This window comes from Tachypleus tridentatus, chromosome 10, assembly GCF_004210375.1.
Source record: "Tachypleus tridentatus isolate NWPU-2018 chromosome 10, ASM421037v1, whole genome shotgun sequence".
NCBI classification, from domain to species: Eukaryota; Metazoa; Arthropoda; class Merostomata; order Xiphosura; family Limulidae; genus Tachypleus; species Tachypleus tridentatus.
In genome coordinates, this window is record NC_134834.1 from 50,549,386 (window position 1) to 50,575,590 (window position 26,205).

At 33.4% G+C, this 26,205-nt stretch overlaps 1 protein-coding gene across 12 annotated transcripts in view; it reads left to right on the plus strand.

The window, feature by feature from the left end:
- Window positions 1-12,964: 12,964 nt before the first annotated feature.
- The window catches only part of LOC143229251 (biotin--protein ligase-like), a 66,729-nt gene continuing 53,488 nt past the window's right edge, over window positions 12,965-26,205 (plus strand). For 3 of the 12 annotated variants that reach the window (XM_076461338.1, XM_076461344.1, XM_076461343.1), the window contains exons 1-3: window positions 13,406-13,825; window positions 14,117-14,207; window positions 16,420-16,601. In XM_076461338.1, the coding sequence (XP_076317453.1) occupies window positions 16,544-16,601 (58 nt within the window). In that variant the 5' untranslated portion in view covers window positions 13,406-13,825; window positions 14,117-14,207; window positions 16,420-16,543. The other 9 variants (XM_076461341.1, XM_076461340.1, XM_076461342.1 and 6 more) reach the window with 7 other exon arrangements.

A 26,205-nucleotide genomic window follows, 5' to 3' on the forward strand; every position in this document is an offset into this window, starting at 1 on the left:
TTTCCACTGTTCTTTACCCGTCAAGAAATTTACATTTTTAAAACTAAAACCACTGTACCGTATCTTCTTTTTTATAGCTGAAATAAACGTAATACTTGTGTAACATATTTGTAAAAAAAATGTCCATGTCGTTATCAATGCTAAGACAGTTACTTTATAAATTAGTAAGTAGCATCATATAAAAGTAATTTTAAATTCTCTTTAAAGCATTTCATTTGTTCCCACGGCTATCAAGACAATAAGCAAGGTGTTGTATAGGGACAAAAGAAGTGTGATGTCTAAGTGAAATGTATTTCAATAAATATTAACAGTTTGTTGTTTCGGTCTATCTTTACAATTTGTTATCGATTCTTTTTTCTTACCGTTCAGCTGTCAGGTTGGCATCACAACGTGAAAACTGAATGATCTGATGTTTGAACTACTTACCCTTCACAACATTCGTGTTGGTCATAAAAGAACACAATCATTTTTTTTAATGACAAAAAAAAAAAAAAAACACGCAGGTTTTATGCTATCGCCAAATAAGGTCTAAAAATTGCTACGTAAACGTTTCGGTTCTGTGAAAATGCAACGTAACTGTAAAAGATACATCTGTAAATATTCTTGAAAAAGAAACGTGCTACTAGAAAGGTCTTTTTGAGCTCAACTAATAAAACAATATATATTAAGCCTTTGTACATATGTTAAATACTCCTTTTGAATAACGAATTTGACAAAACGTTACAACATTATCCACAAACCTAAATTAATTTAGGTTACTATATGGTGAAAAAAACAGGGCTGAAAACCCCATACATAGTACGTTTACTTTGTAATAGATATTATGTTGTTGTTATAGGCTTTAGTTGCACGCACATAAACTCTTTCATCCACATAGAAAGTTGGAAATTCTTCAGCTTTCCAGCTAAGTTTAGCAAAAATAAACGTCGCAGTTTTCATGTTGATAGTTTCGAACTTCCTTTGACTTGAAATAAGCAACGTTTACAAATATTGTCGTTATCGACCGAATGTTTTTATTTAATTTATATTTATGTAAATTTAAACCAAACATGACTAAGATTTCAAAGACAAAATACACATATATTCAAGTAACTACTGAATTTGTTGACACACCCGTGGATGAACAAATTTACACAAAACGTTGAAATCTGAATTTAACGAGGAAGGAACTTCAGAGACTTTCTGGTCGGAGTGTTCAGTGTCAGATATGCAGCTTGTGCACTCATGCATGGCTCAGGAATCTTCAGGCAAGTCCACTCTGGCGTGTTCAGTGTCCCAGCGTAAGACGCACAGCGTTGTGGAGCTGCTTTTCTCTTTGTTGCCTCGTTTTCCGGTCTGAGTTCCTAATGACAGGAGAAATATTCACTATAACTTCAACAAACGTAATCTGACAGAGAGAGTAATTAGGTAGAACTCGTCTCTTTAAACTTGTGCACACTCTGCCTTCACGCGCCACGAGCTTTGCAAGCTCATCAGTGATACAAAGCACACGTTGACTGATAGGGTCTACGCTTTTTACCCATTTTGGTTCCGCTAGTGATTTAGTTATACATTATTGTATTTCGAGTTAAAGGAAGAGAGTCAAAAATGGTCAAGAGGACGTTCTAAAAACTTAGTCTCTGTATATCATAAAACAGGGAAATTCTTCTGGTATTCATTACAATATAAAATAAATTTCTAAACCTACCTACGAGACAGACAGGGTGGGAACCTTCGTATCGTATAAAAGGCATTAATTAGCCACATATACAGAAAATTATAAAAAAGTAAATTTTGGCTATTAAAACATATCAAAAAGAAATCTTATAAGGTTGAGTACCAAAGTTTGCTAGTTGGAAATATGAACAATTTTTCATTAGAAGTAAACTAATTACATAGATCAGAACTAAAACAGTAAAATAATTTAATTATACTTGTCATAAGACATTAGTATTATGTCTGTTATATTTCTAAACACTACATTTTTCATCTATCCTCTTGGGGATTTTCAAGAATTAGAAAAGTGTATAATAATAGTATTCCAACCACACTATATTCATTGCTGATGACGCGTTTCGCTCAATCCAGAGATCTTCATATCGGCTGGAACACAACAAATACAATTACGATCGAAACACTATAAAAATAGCTCATTTATTGCAACAACGATTGTTATGGTGTGAAAGACTTTTACAAACCGGTGAAATATGATTATAATTAATTACAATTGAAATAAGATATTAGTATTATGCCTTTGAATTGAGTAAACTTATTTTTTAAAAGACAATAGTACCAAGCCTCTGGATTGAGCTAAAAAGGAAAAAGAAAAATGTTCAGGGTTCGATACTTCTGTATTTTATATAACAAAACCAGAACCTAAGGGTTAAGAAAACATCGTTGTTAAAATGAGCTCGACTATTGGACAACTCAAAAGCTTCTTGTAATGAAAAAGGCACAAAGATGAATAAGATTGCAAAAACTACAACGAAAAGTTGATGTTGGACATGAAAACTGGATTCGGTGATGAAGAACATGCGATTTTCAAGAGTAAAAGGACTGGTCATAAAAATGTGTTTAATCTTTGCCTTGAGCACATTAATTATTTTAACTGTGCAAAGAGTTGAGAATGATTTTATTGGTATTAAAAGCTCTTCATTACACACAGATGTACATTAGTATAATTAACACATCTTTATAGGGTAAAAGGTCGCGTTCAAAAACGCGGATACGCAACAACAAATGATGTGTTATACATATATAAGCACTAATAATAATTTTGAATATTTTTTATCTTTATTTACATGTATATATATATATATACACACACACGCGCGCGCGCATACATCACTATTCATATGCGTCTTACGGCTTCAATAAAAGTGCTTGTTTTTCAAATAAAGAATATTTGAAATTATGAAATTTAAACGGCCTCCATGCACCAAAGTTTGAGTTAACGAAAAGTTGCATTCAACCGACACTAGAGGGTGTTACATTACAGTGAAACGTAAGCATCAACAATATACATCTTTATAACTCACAATGGTAACTGACCGACAGAGATCTGACGTACGAGAGTACTGTACTAATCAAACTTAGTTATACAGTTAAGATTTATTTTGAATGTGTTTCTTTAGAATGCCACAAAATAACTAAAAAATACAACAGGGAAAACTTTATTTAAAATGTCTACACTTCGGAAGTGTAAGTTGGCTGTTAAGTTTTTACATTTCCATCGTCTTCTTTTTGTGTGAAAATACCCAACCCGAACTGTGTATGACAAATAAAGATATCAGGCAGTGAAAAACAAGAATTACTTTAGGAGGTTGCCAACGTCATTCATATAAATGGTAACTTATAATATGTAAATATATACATATATATCATACGTATGTTTGTGTCAGATTAATCACAAAGCTACACACAGTGAACCACCACGGGTATCCAAACCCAACTTCTAGCGTTGTAAGTCCAGAGATTTGGCCTATTTGATTTGTGAAACTACCAATACTGGTAAAGCTAACGATATAAGTTGATGTTAGATGAGATTATCTCTTGGAATTTTATATTCTTTACTCAAATAATTCTGTACTTCACTAAAACAAAATATTTACACTTAATTGGAGATACCAAATATATATTATTATATTATATTCTAAACTAAACAAACGCTATTAAAGACAAAGCTACACAATGGGTTATCAGTGCTTTGCCCACTGTAGGGATTCAATATCAAATTCTAGTGTTATATACCCCCAAGCTTTCCGCTGGGCAAAGGAAAGAGTGCTTGGAATTTTATTAATAGTACGTATGAAATTAATTCGGACCAGAAATCCAACAGAATCATCAGATTCTGTTAACACAGGTACTAAATAGATATCGCACAAAACATCAGATTTCATGAACCCTGTGGATTTTACCAGATATAATGGTCAAAACATCAAGTTCTAACTTGGAAGTATCTAGAACGTAAATATATATATACACATATATTTATATACAGTCCTGGATTACCCAATAGGCAGACTAAGCACATGCCTAGGGCACCAACAAAGCAGAGGCATAAAGAAAAAAAAAAAAGAGAAATTTTTTGAAATAGTTTGATATTTCAAAGAAAACGTGAATATACTCATCGTTGCAATTAGAAACTCAAGAAAGAAGCTATTTTAATTTCAGCATGTATCTAAGTTTTGTTTCATTTCGAAAGGTAACAATTTATTTCATGGTTTAATATTGTTTTTATTTTCAATTACATATATACGGGGCAGCATAATCTTTTTAGTGCTTAGGGCCTATGAAAGTCTTAGTCTTGCCCTCTGTGTGGGGCCCGGCATGGTCAGGTAATCCAAGGGTCGTTGGTTCGAATCTCCGTCAAACCAAACATGCTCACTCTCTCAGCCGTGAGAGTGTTATAATGTGACGATCAATCCCACTATTCGTTGGTTAAAAAGAATAGCTCAAGAGTTGGCGGTAGGTGATGATGGCTAGCTGCCATCCCTCTAGTCGTACACTGCTAAATTAGGGACAGCTAGCGCAGATAGCCCTCGCATAGCTTTGCGCGAAATTAAAAAAAACAACCTTGTGTATATGTGTGTGTAAAATATATATATATATATATACACAAATACAAATAATAATTAAAACTCTGAATACTTTTTGGATAATTATTTTTAGTAGCTAACTGATTGTTACATTTTCTTGATTGGTTATTTTAAAGGTATCTGGAAAATCCACAAAATTACATTAAAACAATTGGTATAATTTACAGTTATGTACTAAATAAATATCAATCAATACGTATCTTCCTACAAGACCTTCAGCGATACTATCCTGTTATTTCTGGCTTGGAAATTGGAAACTTTACAAGTGTCTAGTAATCATTGACAGAGCTCTTGTTTCAGAAGATGGATCTTGTGAACCAGGGAGACTGTGTCAGTTTCATTAGCATAGAAATCCCATTTTCACTTGAATTGCCAGGGCGATTACCCCAAAATATTTGCATAACAAAAACCTGCACATCGAAACTGCTATATGAGAGTCTTCTTAAAGCTGATTTGGTGGTGAGAGCAAATTACTGGAAATATATAAAATTACTTGAACTAAAAAAAAAGGAATATAATCAGAAATGTAAAAAAACAGATCTATATGAAATGTCTGCAAACGTAAAAATTGTGTGCAGTTTAATTTTGTCCAGTTCTACCTTTTATTTCGCGAGGCTAAAGACTTTTTCTCGCTATTATTTTGACAGGACAAAGATAAGTTAAGATAAGAGAGGAATCGTTCTTCGTACTATGTGATTTAGTTTCAATAACGGAGAAAGTTCGAGAATTTAGTTATCTGGGGTAAAACTTTAGCTTATCTCACACTCTTTTTATGTGATATATATCTCTTATTGCAGTCTAACGTCTTTTTTCCATCAATCATTCTTGTCTTCTAAACCATTTTTCGTTATTTTATCTCTGAGGTCGTTTAAGTAGTTCGGTTATGCAAATTTCACATGAACTTAAGCATATATCATCCCGACGTAAAATACAACAACAACAAAAATACGGTGATTCTGCCACTTTATGATTGTCACAAACTATTGTTTTCATCCTAATGTTTAATGATCGATTACCAAAAGTCATTTAAAGGTCATCCTTGGTGGCATGAAAAGGTACAACATAGAAGCTTTTACTATAATTATGTTTACATGCCGTACATAATTCAACTAAATGTTACTTAATCCATGCCTCTTAGATAAACTTTGTGTTTATATCTATATGAACACTAAACATAAGTTCAAACTTCTGAAAATTCGCTAACTGGACGTAGATAATAAATTCAAATATATTCAAAGAGGCTTCTGATTCAGTGGTAGTATAATTTTTTCAAACATTTACAGACTTTGTTAAAGATTTAACAATGCAGATAATATTTAAAATAACAGAATGTAACACGTATATTATCACACAACACAGTCATCCAGTTCTTTATCTTCCAGAACGTAACATGGGAACTCGTATCTTTCAAATAAATAATGCGATGTAATATCGTTTGCTTAATTGTGTATAATAAGAGCGGTTATATCAAAAAACATACATATTTATAGCACACCATGCCTTGTACTTTGCAACCAGACAAATAAATAGTGAAACCAAAAACTAGAACTAATCCATACAATTCGATATCCACGAGTTGACTTCCCGTGTGATGTTGAAATGTTATGGATTAACGCGCCTGGTTAATTGTAACTATGCCTATATCTTATAGCATTCTCTTGGTATGACAACACTAGTACTTACGTTCACGCGATTTGTATTTCATAGAATACATGAAAACATTTGGATAACACGTAAATATTTTATTTTGCTTAATACATACGTTATCATATGAATGTTTATAATCAGTAATTGTACTTGTAATTATATTTTGCGTAATACATACGTTATCATATGAATGTTTATAATCAGTAATTGTACTTATTGTTTACTTAATTAGGAGCTACTTGTTCTCTCAGATTTGGGTCTGACCTGAGATGCAGACGCAAACTAGGCTAATCACTTGATTTGTCAAGTGATCCATGCAGAGCTGTAAAATGACTGGGACAAGCAGATTTGTAGCCAATCTAATAAATACAGGGAAAACAAAGATATCGCAGTTTTCACAAGAGGCATAATAGCATGTACAAATCTAGAAAGTGCCAAATGGTTAAAACATTGGAAATTCGAGTTTATTCGTTATGGAAAAGGTTGGATAAGATGTCTGTCATGAGAAGGAATTGTGGTCGCAAACACCAAATGACATAAAGATGAGGAAGGCGGTTAGATAGAATAGCAAAATCCAACCACCATCAAATAATACACCAACTAACAAACATTCAAGACTGGGAAATCTACACATATTCATAGCCATACCTTTCGAATAACGTTGCAACAGAGAGACCATGGGATTATAAGACCGTTGTATAAACCACACTAAGAGTCAGGTAACAATGACAAAAACGCCTTAAAGGGTGTAAAGAATAAAATTACTGGACTAATAAGGATTTTTGAAAGGTGATATAGTCCAACGTATTATTTTTTTGCACAGATGGGAGAAGATAAATTTGGTAAAGGGTTACAAGAATAACTCACCCATCGTGTGTGATCCCAGTTGTACAGGCCTATTGTGGTGTAGTCATGGTTTGAGGAATATTTTTCTGGCATACCATGGGTCCCTTTAGAAGGCAGAATGAATACAACACCTGACTTCAGCATCATTTCTGACCAAGTAGCTCTAGCAACGATACATGTGTATTTTGTAGTTACTTCCAAAACGATAATGCTTTTATCTATCCTGCTCAAGTTATGTTTAACGATTTAATGAACATGATAGAAACCTCATACAACTTCTATAACCACAATAATGCTTTTATCTATCCTGCTCAAGTTATGTTTAACGATTTAATGAACATGTTAGAAACCTCATACAACTTCTATAACCACAATAATGCTCGGATCTCAATCTAACTGGTCATCTACGAATTTGAAATCTATATTTGCCCTCACTTTCCTCTGTCTACCTCGTTCCATGAATTGCGTAAAATATTAAAGAATAAACAAATGTTTCTAAACTTTACTTCTTACAGTAGATTGTAGAGTTAAGTCACGTTATAATAAAATATAATGTTCATTCTAAAGCTTAATGAAACCGGCTAATCAATTCGAAAATACCCCCAAAAATGTTGGACTTCACAACAAGCAAATTCACTTTTTTTTTGTAATAAAACAATATTTTTGAAAGCATTTTGTTGAAAATGAATTGTATTTATACCACGCATTATCAATACACATGATGTGATATGTGTGTATGTATGTACATATATGTATGTATTTCGAATGATACTAAGAAACACACTTCGGTTATTTTGCCTCCTTGTTTCATTTCGATATTTAATAGATATTAGGATTATTGTTTGGTTTGTAAAATGTTAGTGTCCTCTAGCGAAAAGAACAAAACTAATATAGTAAAGAACCTACTAAACTTAATAGTCCGCTGCTAGTACAGCGGTAAGCCTGCAGATTTACAACCCTAAAATCACGGGTTCGATTCACGGTGGGCTTAGCAGATAGCCCAATGTGATGTTACTATGATAACTTTTACCGTAGGCAAGTTCTGATTTTAATAATTACTGGGAGCCTAAGTTTAAATCTCGACACAGGAAATTATACTTTTATTACTTACGTTTGTTTATGTAGAATTAAGCACAAAGCTATACAATGAGGTATCGAAATCCGCAGACATACCGCTGTGCTACTGGGGAGCTGTTATTTATGAGCTACAATGTTATTCAACAAAGACACAAAAACATGCATTTTAATATCAACTTTTTATTTGTCCATGACATGTGACACACAAATTCATAGTTTTAAAATTAATTGCAGTTTTACGTTGTTTATTAGTTACTGTGCTCCAACTACAGTCAAGAAACACACAAACAGTTAAGTGTATAATTATTCCCTTGTTTAAATATTGTTTTGACCAAATCTCCAAAAATGACCTCAGCTGTTTCCTTTTCTATATGACAGCTGTCCAAGAAATTTATGTTGTTTTTTTTATAAAATGTAACTAAAGCTCAAACCGTATTGCACTCAAGTTAACCTCACATATACCTACTAATTACCTATTTAGTTATAACCAGTGTAGCTTAATATGTGAAGAACAGTATAAATAGTTTACTACCATTAATTCACGAACAAGTATTTAAAAAATAATCTTTAACAAATATAAGCATATGTATGTTTCAATAGTATTTATATCAGACTTACAGTATGATTTTTTGTGTTGGCCTAATGTTACCTGGTGAGATATCTGTGTTATTTCTATAACCAGGAACCGGCCCGGCATGGCCAAGCGTATTAAGGCGTGCGACAAGTAATTCTACGGTCGCGGGTTCGCATCTCCGTCGCGCCAGCTTTGTGCAAAATCCAAAAACAAACAAAAAACAAACCAGGAACCGAAGTTCGGATTTTAGAGTTGTAAATTATTAAATTTACCGCTGATCCACGAGAGGGAACATTGTATGAAATTCAGGTTGAATTTAATCTTGAACACTGTTGTTATTTCTTACCAAGCACAAAGCTACACAGAGGGCTGTCTGTGCTCTGCTTATCCAAGTTGTCGAAACCCGGTTTATAGCAGTACAAGTACACAGACATGTCTCTTTTTAACGATAATCTTGAATATGAATAAAATTTCTTCGACAAAATAGTATTTTTTATAAGTTTGTGTAGAAGAAAATTATTATAATGACAAGTTTTACGTTCGTGACTTTTTAATGATTTTATTATGGAAATACATGTATTTCAAAATAAAACTTTAATGTTTTCAAATTACTGAACATATTTATTATACTTGATTATCTATCTCCAGTTTCATGTTTATGATTCAGCTATTGTATTCAAAATCAGAATCTTTTAAATAAAGGTTATTAATTTTATAATTTTTTCTTGGGTTATTGAACAACAAAGCCTAACGCGAGATGGCGTATTTACTGCGTATTTTGATTTGTTTTTGGTATTTATATGGCCTGGCATGGCCGAGCGCGTAAAGCGTGCGACTCGTAATCCGAGGGTCGCAGGTTCGCGCCCGCGTCGCGCTAAACATGCTCGCCCTCCCAGCCGTGGGGTGTATAATGTGACGGTCAATCCCACTATTCGTTGGTAAAAGAGTAGCCCAAGAGTTGGCGGTGGGTGGTGATGACTAGCTGCCTTCCCTCTAGTCTTACACTGCTAAATTAGGGACGGCTAGCACAGATAGCCCTCGAGTAGCTTTGTGCGAAATTCCAAAACAAACAAACAAACTTGGTATTTATATTTTTAAACTGGAAAAGTTTTGTTTTTTTTAGGGCAAAGCAACATTCGGCTATCTATTGTGTCTTCAGTGGAGAGTGAAACCATGGATTTTAGCATTGTAAGCCCGTAATTTTACCTGGAAACAAACTAGATAGAGTTCAAATTTTATTAGGTTTATTCCTTTTAATTACATTCGAAAAAAAGAATTAACAAATAATGTGGAAAAAAATAAATAAAGTAAAACACCAAAGTTACACCTAATATATTCTTATTAAGTAGCTGTAAAGAATATTTCCTTTACATTGTAAAATATAAATATTTGCGATGTACCCACAAAGGCAGTCAGCAAAATCTCAACGTGTCATTAATAAATACATTGTTCCTTCTTTCTTTTTTATTGGTTAGCATATCATAAATTTAAACACAAAAAGGCATTTGGTCTTGAAATCTGACTATTATTTATTAGTCAAAAAACAAATTTCAAAACATTCAGTAAGTTACTTTACGATTAAGCGACAGGAAGGAACATAAGCGAAACCTTTTATACAAAGAATAACCTAGAAGCCACAGTAACTTCACCAGCTCTGTTTCATTTTTTTTAACTTACATTCTTCTGTTACAATTAGAATAACTCTGTCTGAAATTATCAGCGATAAAAGAGTACAAATTTCAATACATCCATAAAAGAAAGAAACAACTTGAAATTATTATAACTTCTTTTTTAATTTTTAATTTGGCTTGTATCTCAACATTTGTTTTATAAAGAAAGGAGATAATATAAAAAGGAAATTCATAAATCATGGAACATGGCCTGAGTCTACAAATTAAATACTCAAGTAATCTGTCAGGTCAATTTTGAAATAACTTTCAAATATTATCAACATAACAACGCAATTGGTTGAACGTGAAGAGTTAAGCTGGTATAAACCCTAACCAAAATATTTTTTTTCTTTGGCCCTCACACGGTCCTAAATCATTTTACACACTTTTTGAAACATTCATTGATGTTTTGTTTTTGAATTTTGCTCAAAGCTACACGAGGGCTACCTGCGCTAGCCGTCCCTAATTTAGCAGTGTAAAACTAGAGAAAAGGCATCTAGTCATCACTACCTACCGCCATTTTTTAGGCTACTCGTTTACCAACGAATAGTGGTATTGACCTTCACATTATAACACCCCCACGCTGAAAGAGTGTGTATAACCCTCAGATTACGAGTCGAGTGCCTTAAACACCTGGCCATGCCAGGGCTCGTTCATTAGTAGCCTTTTATTGATCTGTTTTGTCAGGGCTATACCTCCACATATTCGTAGTTTTACTGTAATGTGACTGAAGCCTCATATTTTTTCCATAAAAAAAGTTGGTTTTCATATAGTTATGTTAGAAAATGTCTTAATTAGAAAATAAGAGTATCCTTAACGATAGAATTAGCTGTGTGTTTGTTTACTACAAAGTTACACAATGAGATACCTACGCTCTGGCCACTATGGAAAATCAAATCCCATATTTTAGCATTGTAAGACTGTAAACTTAACGCTGATCCACCGTAGAACATCTTGAATGAACTTATCTACTTATTCGTCTCGTGTACGAAAAATTGTGATACTTAGGAAACACGTTAGGTAAAAATATACATATATGTGGGCTACAATTAATGAAACCAAATAATTTAACTGCTTTCAAAAGAAATGAGGGAAATGAGAAGATACAAAATATTAATAATTATTTATTTCTACAATAAAGAAAAACCGTTTGTTCTTGTTTTTTGAATTTCGCGCAAAGCTACTCAAGGGCTATCTGCGCTAGCCGTCCCTAATTTGGCAGTGTAAGACTAGAGGGAAGGCAGCTAGTCATCACCACCCACCGCCAACCCTTGGGATACTCTTTTACCAACGATTAGTGGGATTGACCGTAACATTATAACACACCCATGGTTGAAAGGGCGAGCATGTTTTGGTGCGATCGGGATTCGAACCCGCGACCCTCGGATTGCGAGTCGAACACCTTAACACGCATGGCCATGCCGGGCTCTACTGGGCTTGTAATTTTACATTAAAACGTACACATCAACATCATATTCATCATATGTATTTGCATATAGTTCTTCTTTCAAAGTAAACGTATTTTGATATTCATTTGTCCTTACTTTCAAGTTCTATTTCTAATCTCATGAAAAAATATGAAATTTGCAAGATAATTTATGGCATAGTACAAAAAAAGCTTACAAACAGAAAATTAATTCTGAAAGTTTTTTATTAAGTTATATTCAAACTAATATATGTAATTAACATATACAGCTCATTTTTTTAAAATATCTGTAGAAATAAGTATACTACAGAGGAGTCGGAATCAAGGGTGCTAATATAAAATGCTTTCTTCATTTTAAGAATAAACAGTTGGATTTGTTAAGAGCCTTGTACCAGACAGAGGCCCTTCAGTGGCACAGTGGCATGTCTGCGAACTTATACTGTTAGAAACCGTGTTTCGATATCCGTAATGGATAGAACACAGATAGCCCGTTGTGTAGGTTTGTGTATATTACCAAAACAAACAAACAAACCAAATGGAGACATTAAAGTGAACAGAGCTTTGTAAATTAAAAAAGGACCGGGAAGAAGAGTTTGTTTGTTTAGAATTAAGCACAAAGCTACACAATGGGCTATCTGTGCCCTGCTCATTACGGGTATCGAAATCCGGTTTCTAGTCTGTAAGTTCATAGACATACCACGGTGCCACTGGAGGGCCTAGGAGTGTGTGTGTGTGTTTTTCTTATAGCAAAGCTACATCGGGCTATCTGCTAAGCCCACCGAGGGGAATCGAACCCCTGATTTTAGCGTTGTGAATCCGGAGACATATCGCTGTACTAGCGGGGGGCAAGGGGGCCTAGGAAGAAGAACAAGAAGAAAAATAAGAAATGGACTCTAGAGGTTTCTCGTCTCCCCAGAAAAATTTCATTGTATTTATCGAACATGTTAATTATTAGGGGGCAAGAAAAGTGACGCATTTGTGTTTTTAATTATTTATTTATTTCAATAATGTTTTTCTGTCTTAGATTTGTTATATTTTCATTATTGGTTATGAGAACGTGAGGACGGGCATACACAATTTATTTATTAATTTAGAAAAATACTTCCTCTTGTGAGTTTATTACTTATGATAAACATGATATTGGTAGATCATTTAGCGCGATCTGACTCGTTCACATTTTTTTACTGCCGAAATATATTTCTGTTGTCACTTTGTTTCATATTATCATTGAATATAATTCTTTAATGGAAATTTTATGTTATTACATTCACTGAAGCCTCTGAAATTAACAATTGAAAAAAATATGAAACGCCCTGTTTGTCTAGTATCAAGTTGTATACAATATGGTATATTTAAAATACTGAAGTTGATATAGACAATTAATTGTATTTTAAATAGGCTTATGCTGTATTTATTGGTTTTGAATTTCATAACTCAGAATATTTTAATTAGGATAAATGGTATACATGCAAAGTTAAGACCTCTAAGTTATATAGGAAAACGTAGGGTAATATTATTAAAATTTTTAATAAGAAAAATGATTGTTACATTTACCATGCAATGAAAAAACAGCATTTGGTAAGTTAATGTGTTTTGAAATTATAAAAAAGCAACTTAAAAATCACATTACTTAGGTAAAATGCCCGAAAATATGGTCTAGACACACCCGTTAGTTTAATATTTATTTTGTACAAGTTTTAATTTTACTTTTGACTAATATTGCGATTAATAGTTTTTCTTGTGCGGTTGTAACACGTATTATTTCTAATCTTGAGGCCAAATAATAGGCTTAACATTTGCATGATGCATGGAATGCTTCCCTTACGATGAGTCAGCGTGCAGGACCGTGACACACCGGTTTTAGCATGGAAGTAAGGAGAGGAAAAAGCTGAACGTGCTACTCTCCTGATAGTGATGGTGTATACTGTTACTGTTACAGTCGGCTACCTCCAGTTCCACCAAGTTTTGTACAGACAAAGAACATGTTTCCTGTGTTATTAAAGAAGTTGTAAGTGTGGCCTGCATGCCTACTGGTACTAATCTAGTGTAATGTAAACTAGACTAAAATAGTAGCTCTATTACTACTAAGTTATTTAGTATCTCAAACTTAAGTGTCTTATGTTTTAACTTTATTGAAGATGTAATCATTTAAGCTCTTTAGTGTATATTGATGACTTTTATAAGTTCTAGGAGTCCTGCTCTGTAGTACTTAGTAAAATTTATTACTTATGTAAAACTCTAAATATAATGATAATTGAGTAATATTGATAATAATACTAATACAAGAGATCTGGTGCAGATAGCCTAGTTGCTTTGCACTGTAAAACACCAATCCAGCAAGAGATCCATAAAATTGTTCTATACAGCTGAGTGCAAAATCTTTTTCAGAGGTGAGGTACTATTTTATAATTCAATTTTGCTTAGACACTTAAGTTTAGTACTCTAGTTATTTTGTAAATATTAAACTGTGTTCAAGATGTAGCTTTTATTTAAAAGGTTCAAATTTAAGTATTAAATGTTATGAACCTGTGTTTTTGTGTTGAATACTATTTCCTGAAAAATAAAAACATTTATTCTAGGAGAAATGAATAAACTAAAATCTAATCTCGGACTCAATAACTTTTCTTGAGAGAGTAGCAAATGAATTGAAATTAAAAGCCAAACCTTGCTATAAGTAGTATATATATTCTGTTAATTTGCCATATTCATAGTTCTGATACTGTAACATTAAGCTATTTTGTTAAATAATTAACCAGATTTTACTAATATTAATAAAATTATAATGATCCCTCATATTTTGTTTCATACATCATTCAGGACTTAGAATTGTAAACCATTGTTTGAAACTGGATTTCTAAACTTAGTAACTTAACCCTTATTCTGTTTTGACTGAAAAAAAACAAAAAAAGTTCTTACTGACAATAGATATAGCTCAAAATTTCTACTAATTAAATCTTTCACTTTTATTTTACTTTTTGGTTACTTCAGTGTGGATAGGGACTTTTGTCATGATTATTGTTGTGTGTAGTTACATTTTTTTTTATCTTTTAGTGTTTCTGAGTGTGTGCATTATAATAGAAATGCATAATAAGGGATATGAAAAAGCAAAAAGTTAAGCAGAAGAAAGTTGCTGAATTATTGGAATTTTCATGTTCAGGCATAAGAATTTTTTTTTTCCATTAGAGTTAATATACAAGGTTTGTTCATTTGTATGTTTGTTAGTGTTTTTTTCACGTGTAAATTCTGTTTGATAAAATATGTTAAAAGTAACAAAATATAATTTGAAGATAGTCCTACTATAGAGGATTGATTATGTTATATTTTAAAAAAACATTTACATGCAAATCAGTTAGCCACATGACAACAACAGGCAGCTTAAAGTAGTGGTGGAATATCATATATTAGAACTACATTTTTACATTGTTTAGCATGTCATAGGTAGTGTGGTGCCACAAAGAAAGTGATTGCTTTTTTGGAAGGGTGTGTAACAGCCCTATTCAGTGCAAAACTTACCATACCCTTAGGTCATAATGATGTGTTTAAATGGGTATTTAGAATATTCAAGGTGAAGATATTTCTATACTTAAAAGTATTGGAAAACAAAATAATAAAGATAAACTTCAGAAACAGACCTGCAATAGGTTATATCCTAGCTTTGGTAAGCTAAGTGTTGCATCTTAAAATACATCCATGTGTCCAATACACAAATATGCAACATAATTAAGAAAGGTCTACATGTGAAGAAGTGACACAAGTCATATACACAAGTTTCCTTGTTGATTTATCCATTCAGCTATGGCATACTTCAAACAGCTGGAGAATAAAATGGGTATTTATGCTATTCCAAACAAAAACATGCTGGTTAAGTCAATGAATGCAGTACCCATGGATATCTTTATGATCAGACTATTGAAATGGGCAATAGGAAACTGTAATCCTCAAACACTAGGTGGCTCATGCAATGCAAACAAAGAGGAAAGACATGCTTTGGATATGGCAGCCATAAAACATAGCTTTTGTTGTCTCAGTTATGCTGTAGAGCTATTTTAAAGATACTTGGTAATCAGATGGAGTATTAATGGAGTGATGACATGGGCTGTAATGTCATGGTGAGGCTCCAAAACCATTTTAATATAACATACTTAACCTCTGTATTTGTACTTGTTCATAGTGTCTAAATTCCTTTAATATGCATTTGAAGATGGGCATCTTGTATAACATGAATTATTGTCCAGGAGATTTTAGTTTAAGATATTAAAATTAAAAGCAAAATAATTATTGATGTACAGTCTAATCATTAATATTTTAAAATGGGTAATGTATTTTCTTTCAAAGTAGAATACATTTAGAATACAAATTTATAACATAGCATACAAACAACATGAAACTATTGGGTCCTTTAATGCTATCTGACCACTCATTCCAATAAAAAGATAACTGCGTATTAGATTCCTCCTTTATATTTTGACATTATTGATTGTAATGTGGTTATTCCATCACCTTGTTTGACAAATAATATTGTGTTAAATATCTTATTTGTTTTAAATTGTAAGCTTAGCTGAAATCACTTTGTTGGTTAATTCTTTGTACCTTCCATTTTAGAAATTTATTTTGATGAAAAAACGAGCAGATGAGTAAACTGTCATCAAGCCATGGAAAGCTGTGCATAGATCAGGAAAGATTATAAACTTGTAAGCTGCTTCTGTAAACAGGAAGTCACTCTAATATGTCTCCCATGAACAGACGATTAGATATACCTCGGTTATTGGAAAAAAATATCACTGGTAAGTTTCATCTGTTGTAAATAATATTTTATAGCAATAAATTATAGTTTAGTTAGTATGGTACTTTATAAAACCAATTTTAGGTTTGAATATGGTAGCAGAGATTTTGAATAGCGTTTTTCAGCATAGTTTGTAAAAACAAAAAAGTGTAAGATATAAATGTACAAGATTTTGTGAATGGTTTTTCACACTATAAAACAAATATTTTAGTGTAATTACCAATGAAAACTTAGGTAAAGTTTGTTTCTTATTAAAAAGTAAATATTTATTTGTTCAAATTCATACAGATCTACTTGAGGGCTATATATGCTAGCTGTTTCTAATCTAGAATTGATGGACTAGAGAGAAAGCAGCTAATTAACACCTACTACAAATAACTCTTGGACTACAATTTTGTCAATGAGAAGATGGATTGACCATCACATCATATGCATTTTTAAAAGTACAACATTGTTCAGGAAAGTTTAGTGTAAGATATCAAAATTAAAAACAAAGTGTAAGAATTAACAGCAAGAATTTCTTGAAATATGTTAAGAATAAAGGGAATGTTAGGGTGTGGGATGATAAGGTAAGGCTCATATAAAGGTGATTATGGAATGGCTGGTTTATTAAATTATGTTTTTTGTCAATGTTTTATTAATGAAGGATTAAGCAATATTCCACATTAATTATGGGCTTATTAAGAATAAAATTAGGAAATTTAAAGAATGATAAGGCTCCTTGGCCAGACAATACTTCCCCAAGGATTTTGAAGGAAGTTAAAGGTTATATGCTACTATTTTTTGTGAGTCCTTGAATATTGGGCATGTGCTAAAGGAATGGGAGTTGACTAATGTTACTTCTTCTTTCAAGGGAGAAAATAAAAATTATCTCAGTAATTATAAGATCTCTAAAATTGTTTTATCTTGAAAAAAGAAGAATTAGAATGGATCTGTTTTTAAATGTTTAGGATTGTTGAGGGAATTGAAAGTGTTGATGAATTGTCTTTTTTCATATTTAATGCTGAGAAGGGTAGGACTAGGAGACACAGTTTTGACAGACTAGGAGTAATCTTCAGCTAATACAGTTTTAATTTTTAACAGGATGGTTTGCTTGTGAAACTGGTTGCTTTTAGATGTTTTGGATGTAGTAAATTTAAGTGAATTTAAAGTAAACTTTAACTATATAAATGATAAAAGCTGGCTTTGAAGGTTTTTAATTTTTAAATTTAAGTTTTAGTTTAATTTAAAGGAGTGGAAAACTTGAATAGATCATTAAGTCCCTTGTTGCACTTAAATATTTTATGTTATTATAATGCTCCTCATGACTGACAAAATGAGCATATTTGGTGAAGGGATTTGAACCTGCAGTCTGTGGGTTGAGCACCCTAACCACCAAGACAGACAGTTGAATTTTAGATGTGATTGGGGAAACATGTCTTGTGGCATTAGGGTATTCAGGATGGCTTTACTGCAGAAACTGTCAGTTTTGTTTATGCAACAAGTAAACTGAATTTCCATGCAAGACTCAAATATTAGTCAAAATGAACACAGAAACAGTGGACTGTAAGTTTTGTCTAAACAATTGTGTACTGTGGTTTACTATGGACATAGTTTAATGCCTGAAACATGCTGTTTTATGTACGGAAAGCAAGTTGTGTTTGCGTGGAAGTAATGCTGGTGTTGCTTCTATCATTTGAAAGTGCATATGAAGACAGTAGTAACCTCTTGTGTAAGTTTGCCAAATTATTTATGGGACAGAATGACCAAATAGGTTGAATAACAATTGCACATCACCACAGAGATACAGATTAGGCATGTTAAATTAAATAGCTACTATGCACACTTCTCTGGAGCATTAGAAACCTCACCAGTATTAAGATACAGCAAATGTTAAAGTTGCGAATCATACATCTTGTATACAGAATGCATGGCTATCTCCAATAGTGATTGCCAGAAAAATTGAGCACAAGCAGGTTATGTGTTGATTTCAGTTAAGTAAATGTTGCAGCTTGTGTAATGTTTTGGCAACTTTTGAGAGGCTAATGGAACATAGGAGACTGCAATGGTGGAAATGCTTGGTCTTTGTTTATGTTGTTTTAGTATTTAGCCACATAATATATATACTGCAGTGAACCTACATGATACTGCAGTAGATAAGAAAACAGGATTAAAGTTAAAAGAATGGAATTAAAACACAATAGGGAGATATTGCATTTCTGTTAACCTTGCAGAGACAGTAACAGTTAGAGACTACTTAGCCTCTGATGAGGTGAGAATTTTGAAGTTTCTCTGGTTTTTCATTTCATTACAAGTGTTTCTTGACCAATTTTTCCAAGATTGTAGCACCAATGTTTACTACTTAAGGCAATGTACATTTTAAGTGGAACAATGAGTGCAAGAGTACATACCCTGAAGCATGCTTTACTGTAAGCTCCTGTGCTGATACATCCATAACAAGACTATTGAATTCTATTTGGATATGGATTCCAATAATAGTGAAGATGGACAGCATTATTGCACTTAAAGGATGGGGTGGAGTACGATAAACCTTTACAGGCGATGCGATCTTGGTCCCTGAACACAGATGCTGTATGATTGAAAGAATTGCTTGCAGTCATGGGTGTCTATTTTAGGATTAAAATTACTTTTTTTCATCTGAAAATTGTCAAATTTTATTTGCATAATTTCTTAAAACCTCTTGTAAAAAATGAGGTGTGACAGGTAAGTGTGGCAAGTGGATCTGATTTTCTAGTTTATATAGACAAATAAAATTGAAGGCTATAAGAGGTATATGTTGCATGAGTACTATATATTATAATGAGTAATTTCTGTTAAAATCTATACTTATAGGGAGTGGTAAGTGCATTAGAGAACAAATATCACAATTCTCATCTAAGGAAATTGATAATTTTTAAAATATTTTCTATAAAACTAAGAACTTGAAAAACTTGCATGATATTAAGAGTTGATTTGCTAAATACATTTTGAGACCAAATTTATTTGTGTACAATGATAACAGAGTGGTTTAATTAAATTTTGAATTTAACTATCTAAAATATCATGACTTGCACTTTGACCTACCTGTAGCAGGAAGATTAAGGGACAGCATCTGTCTAGAAAGTTTTAGATAATGTTTTGAGCTGCTTGTGCGCATCTTCATGTGTTGAAGATATGCAGTGGCAGCTTAAAATGCTGTCCAAACTTTTTGGACAGATGTAGGTTAATAACAATACCTTTCAAGTATATTTTCCTCACTCTCTAAGCCTCTCTCAAGCAAACATGTTCATTACCAATCAAGAAATGATGCTGCCCTTGCATGTGATTGTATAGCCTACCACCAAGAGCAGATGGCCACAGTGTTTACAAAAATGTGTGGTAGTTGAGATCCATGATGAGTTTGTCTGCCAACAGCTATGAAAGACAACCATACAGCAAAAGAGATGATATAACAAAAGACATTTCAGCATCGGTATTAGGTATTGCTTTGATGCAAACCAATGTCACACAGTCTGCTTGGCTTGGACTTAGTAGGTATAAATGTAGTACCAACATATACTTACCTACTATCACACTACAGCTTTACTTGAATATCAGACTTTCTTTGTTTGCCCTTCTTAACATTGGTCTGATTTTGTCTTGCTTGCTCCAGTCTTTTATACTTCACTTGATTGCTCTTGTTGATATTTGTCCAGTGACACTTGCCACCTTCCTCAGTTTATCTTCTATCTTGGCACTGTATATAATCACCTCATTCAGAAGTTATTACTTTATCTTCAAAAAGTATTCACTGACAGGTTTCTTTCTGTTGAAATAATTAGGAGATACCTTGAGTGTTCTTCATGTTACCTAGTTGATTTTCATAAGATTTTTTTATATTATTTTTTTGACAGCCTAATAAGAGGGCATGAAATTGTGGATTTTTATTTCTCACACTGAAGGAAATCATGTCTCTCCTGTCCCACCTTTGATATTTAGCATTGCTCAACAACAATGAGGGGGGGAGTCACTCCCAGTCCTGTTACTATCAGAGTTTTTATGTTCAAGGGTCAGGTACTACAATTTGGGATTTTTACCTTTGGACTGGAATCAGCACTATGTGAGTTCTGTTGAATCAGATGAGCATTTTATCATCACCTTTATGTGCTAGCCCTCTTTACACATCATTTCATGGGGGACTGATTATTGCTGGCACCATCTTGTCTGTTGTCAGAATGTTACACCAAGATTCTTCTTTCAGGATCAACCAAGGCAGGTTTCATTCTCAGAGCATAAACACATATTCTTGCTTTAAGTCATAAGTGGGTATTTTGTTCATCATGCATTTCAGTCTGTCTCTGCTGACTCCCATACAGCCCCAAGTTCTGGAACAGGAAGCTCAAGTTTCAGGCAAGGAGGTTATGCAGTCCTTCACATGATTGCCATATATATTTCCTAGTCTTTGCTTAGTCTTACGATAGACATTTATCAGTGAAAATGGCCCATGTATCGGTGGTGGTATAATGAGAAAGGATTGAACCCACTTCAATAAATACTTTTTCTAGCTTCCTTTAGTCTCTTCCTAAAGTCTCTTTAGGTTCTTTGTCCCAAATGGTCATTCCAATTACCATTTGTATAACATGCCCTTTCTCAACTTCTGGTGTGTCCTTATCTATTATCGTTTTTCCTTGGATGTTTATTTTTCATAGCTGCTAACCTACAGACATCACCAGTTGAAGTGGAATCCTTATCACCAATTCATCTTCTCACTATTTTGACTGATCACATTTTGATCATTTGTTTTATCCAGAGATGGTTTTGAAGGTTTTGTTGCCCACACCAATGCCTTTAGAAATGCTAGACAAAACTGTTTATTCATTGGGATCATTCAGTTTTCCAGAAGTTATTCCCAGTTACATTGACAAAGTGGGTATGAAATTGATATATATTTCTTATTCTGGGCTATCTTTGAAGAAAAGGATTATCTGTAAGATATTTGTAAACATATTTGTCACATTTCTATGTTCTTAGTGTCCTGGTTGAATTGCCTGCTAGAAAACTGTGTGTGGTCTGGTATGTGGACCTCCCCTAATACTTTTATTTCATATTATTTGTATGATCTGGCAGTTTCTTCATTTGAGGGTTTTTGACTACACCCTGTAGCTATCTTACCCAGTTCTGCTAGTGGTGAGTAAAGAGCCTTGATAGATATAGAAAAGAGAAGTGTAACAGTGGAAATACTCTTTACTTCCTTTTCCCAGGATTGCACTTTGTAGTGAGTGTTGCCCAGGCAGATGTGCTTTTATCAAACCAATTTTGCACTAGCAACCATTAACTTGTGATACTTTATCTAGTTTTCAACAGGTTCTGTAGAAATGGGGTATTTCATAAGACCACCTAGAGGCTGACCAAGTGGTATTACTTTACTATGCTGAACCACCATTTATAGACTATCATGAGTAAAGCACAAGAGGATCCTGCCCATCTCTGGATTGGATAAATTGGGGTAATTTTGCTTTTACAAAAACTAAGGAACTTGGCTTACCAATTGCACTGTTTTCAGAGCATGTTTTCTCAAGGCTCCCCATCATGCATTCCTCCAGATTCTACTAGTTCAGCTAGGGAGTCCTTACCACATCCAGTTTCTAGTCACTGAGATGGTGGACAGAGGATTTTCCTCCAAAGTGCTAGAGTGAATTTCCTCAACTCTTGGAGAAGAGGGAAAAGTTGAAGACCCTCCTATCTGGATCTTTGGGTTTTTTTCCCCAGATGTCAGCAGGAGAGGCACCAGCCTGTGTGGGAGTCTACATATAATCCTGTTTCAGATTTAATGCTCATCTATCTGGTTGAGTTAATCATGGCCCTTCCTTTTGATCAATATAGATTCAGTACATTGCTCATGGAAAAGGGGCCACTGTCTCCTTGTAATTCCTAATGCAGAGTTGTCTCATTCTGGATCCTTTATTGAGCAGTATGTTCCATGTCCTTCTCATATGTCTGGAGGCAAGTGGAATTTACCTTACCTACATGGTTGAGGGATGAAGATTGAGTGTTTATACTTCCAAACCACATGAGTTCTGTTTCTTCAGGTTGAGTAAGGCATACAAGATTATGTCATTCTGAACGTGGGGTGTTGTCTTTTAGTTTTCTTCAAGGTGAGGAGAATGTTTGTCCACTTTGGTGTTACTTACCTACTTATCATGATTTTGGTGGCTCAGAATGAATCATGATGGGATCCACCTGTGTGTGTGTGTGTGTGTGTGTGTGTATATATTGATTAAATTGCTATAGCCATCAATGTGGGATATAGGGACCATGGCCCTATAATCCCAGTCCCAAGCAGTGGAACCTCAGCTATCTGGTTGTGGTCTGTCCAATAGTGATGATAAATTATGCAAAAGTTCACACACAGTTCATAAATTAAGCTCCAGCTGAAGTGCATACCTCTCCTGGATGTAGTGCAGTTTCTTACTAGGGTGTTAAATCATCTGTTGCCACACCCAGGATCTATGCAGACACTTTCTATATAGATATTTCCTTCATCATCCCTTTTACCTAATCAGTGTGGGAATTGAACTGTAGTGTGATTAGAGGTAGGTATGTTTTGTAAGTTAACATTTTCTTAAATTGAAAATGTATTTCCCTTAATAGTTACTTCCTCTCACACCCTCCTGTCCTTCCTCCCCACTACAAACTGGTGTTAGAGATTGAAGATTGAGTCAGTCTTGATAAAGTGATAACATTATTTGAATAAGATGCTTTTATACAGTACCAGGAAAGAGGATGCATTTACACTGTAAGTGCTTTATTTTTGTATATCATGCATATTCTCTATTTATTGTTATAAAAGTAACTGAAACGTAAAAATAGGAAACTTTATTAGTTAAAGTTAGTTAAAGTTAGATTAAATAGAATAAGTAATAATATAATAAAACTTTTTCAGAGTTGCTTTTGAGTAATGTAATTTGAGAATATAAAGTGTTCCCTAAGTAATTTCAAACTTATAAAGAGAATGATTAGCAGTTAGTCATAGTTCAAAGAGCAATAGAACAATACAATTCAAGTATAAATAGCAGTAAAGCTACTTAGGATAAACAAATGTAGTTCATATTACAATTTAAAGTTATTCTAGGGGGAATTTTAGGCTTATTTCAATTTTTCTTTTGATATCTACAAGGTTATTAAGTCGACCAACCTTGTACAGAGTTAGCGTAGAAAGAATAACACAAAATGTAAAGTTTCATTGGAAAAAAATGTTTGAAATATATTTGGGAGGTATTGGAAATTATGCAAATGAAATTTTTTGAGATGAAGATATTTTCGATTTTTACATGAAAAATTATTTTGCACAAGAACAAGTATAAAAATTCTTTATATTCACACACAAATTTTTATTAAAAATACTTCACTAAAAATATGACTTTTGAGAGTAAAAGACATGCAATGTTTACTGAAAGTCTGCCAAATTTTGCGAAGATGCACACACTATATTTAAATGCATAAAACGTTCATGTGGCTGGTCAATTTGACTGAACTTGTGTCAAGAGAGTTAAGATGTGCTAGAAAATTAGTGATCAGTTAGTGCATCAGCTCTGATCTCCTGATCATTATAGCTGAAATTAATTGCCAAACCAGCAACTAGGTCAGTTAATTGATTAAGAAACCAATGACTGAAATGACTTTGCAACCTTCACTTTTTCAGCAATTAATAGTCTGAAAGTGTATGAATTACACTTTGTGAATACAATTTTATAATGAGCAACTAAAATGGTTGCATGGTCAAAATGTCAATGACAGATGGGGCTTTGCTTTCTGAGCTACTGGGAAAAAGGTTTGTCCATTAAAGTTTGTAAACCACTCTTCATGATGACTACTGCTCAATTATTGACTGCTAGGATAGTCATTTGGTGATGGAGCCAGTGACTGGAAGGACTTTCTATGCTCTCTTTTGATATTATCTAAATTGTACTTTCTGTTATCACTGAGAGATTTGTATCCCTTGATTTCTCAAATGTTTGGTGACATTGTTCAACAAACTACCGCTCAGTTATTGGTAGTTTGGACATTCATTGATCAAAAAAATAAATACTAAATATGCTTTGTAGCTGTTGCTTCCCAAGCTGATGATTGATGCTTCTGACAAAGTATGTGAATTACGGTGTGTGACTGATTTGTCTTTTAAGACTCTAGCTGTTTGAACTGTTAAGCAATTTTGAACAATAAAATAATTGCCCAATGTTTACACAATAACCACTCATTCTACCTGGTGGAATAGTAAATGTTTTTGAAATTGACCATTTGGTATTTGAGACTTGCCATTACTTACACTTGTGTAACTCTTTCATGTGCTATGAGGAAATTATTTGTAAGTGTGAATTGGGTGATTGTGGATCTAAATTGAATAAGTCTTACTTACTTTACTGGATTTATGTGTTTTTATGATGTTAACTAAAGGAAGGGAATTGTCTCATATAGTAACTCGGTTTCCAATGCAATACCTTATCTCCTTTTACATAATGCTTTTTTTATTTATTACTGTCCCCTCTGTATACTTAAATTTTTTGCTTGCCACTAGCCTTTTACTCCCATGCATTTAATGTGGTTTGGTTTAGCTGTAACCTAAATAATCATGCAACAACCATTTACCAATAGGAGTGAGACACACTCCTTGTGCAGTTCATATATTGAATTACAGAATCTAACCTTACTTCTCAATTTGACATTCACATAGATTTATTGCTCACTGCTTTGTATTTTCAAATTTTGTTAAAATTTATTCATAGTTTTGAAATTAGGTTATGTATTTAAATTTCAACTTTGATAATCTAAAAGCAATTCCATTCAAGTTGAATTTCTTTTGTGAATGTTTGTTGTTGTTTTTTTTTACCAAGATATTTCATCCTAGGTTATTTACCCATTTCAAATTCATTTACGAATTTGCAGTTTATCATTACAAATTCTTCTGTTTTATTGGTTTATCTGGGTTTGATTGGAGACTGGATGTATCATACCTAGTCTCAATGATTTGAGGCTTATTTGATCTCTCGATTACTATCTGAAGTAGCCTAGTCACTTTACATCATGGACAAGACCAACCTCAGTTGGTTGAGAACCTCCTCCTCCTTGGAACTGGATATATCTTTCCCAGTTCTGATGGTTTGAAGAATGGAGTTGTTTACATTGCTTCATCCAGACTTGACCTGTCCTCTCTCTCTATCTAAGGCACTTTCTGTTGATTTCTACACTGTTCATCATAAAGAGTGAAGAGTATAACTGGTTCAGATGTGTTGCAGTTTCTCATGTGTGTTTCCTGTTCACAGAGATATCACACTTCATAGCACTCTCTTTAGACACTTTCTGAAGGGGCCTCATATAGGTAAAATTACACCAGTTCAATGAGGGATTCTAGTTATTATATAAGCAGAGATAATGTATCATATTAAAAGTTAATGTATTTCTGATAGATATTTACCTTCTCTCACACTTCCTACCATTCAGTCCCACTTCTTGTGTTTCTGTTCTGGGTGCCTCATCTCAAAGTGAGGTTACACTTGTGTGAGGAGAGTGTGTTGTGCTCCTGTGGGTGGAGAGTTGTTGCATAATTATTTACATTCTATGGTGCAGCTTAATCATGTTAAAACATGGGG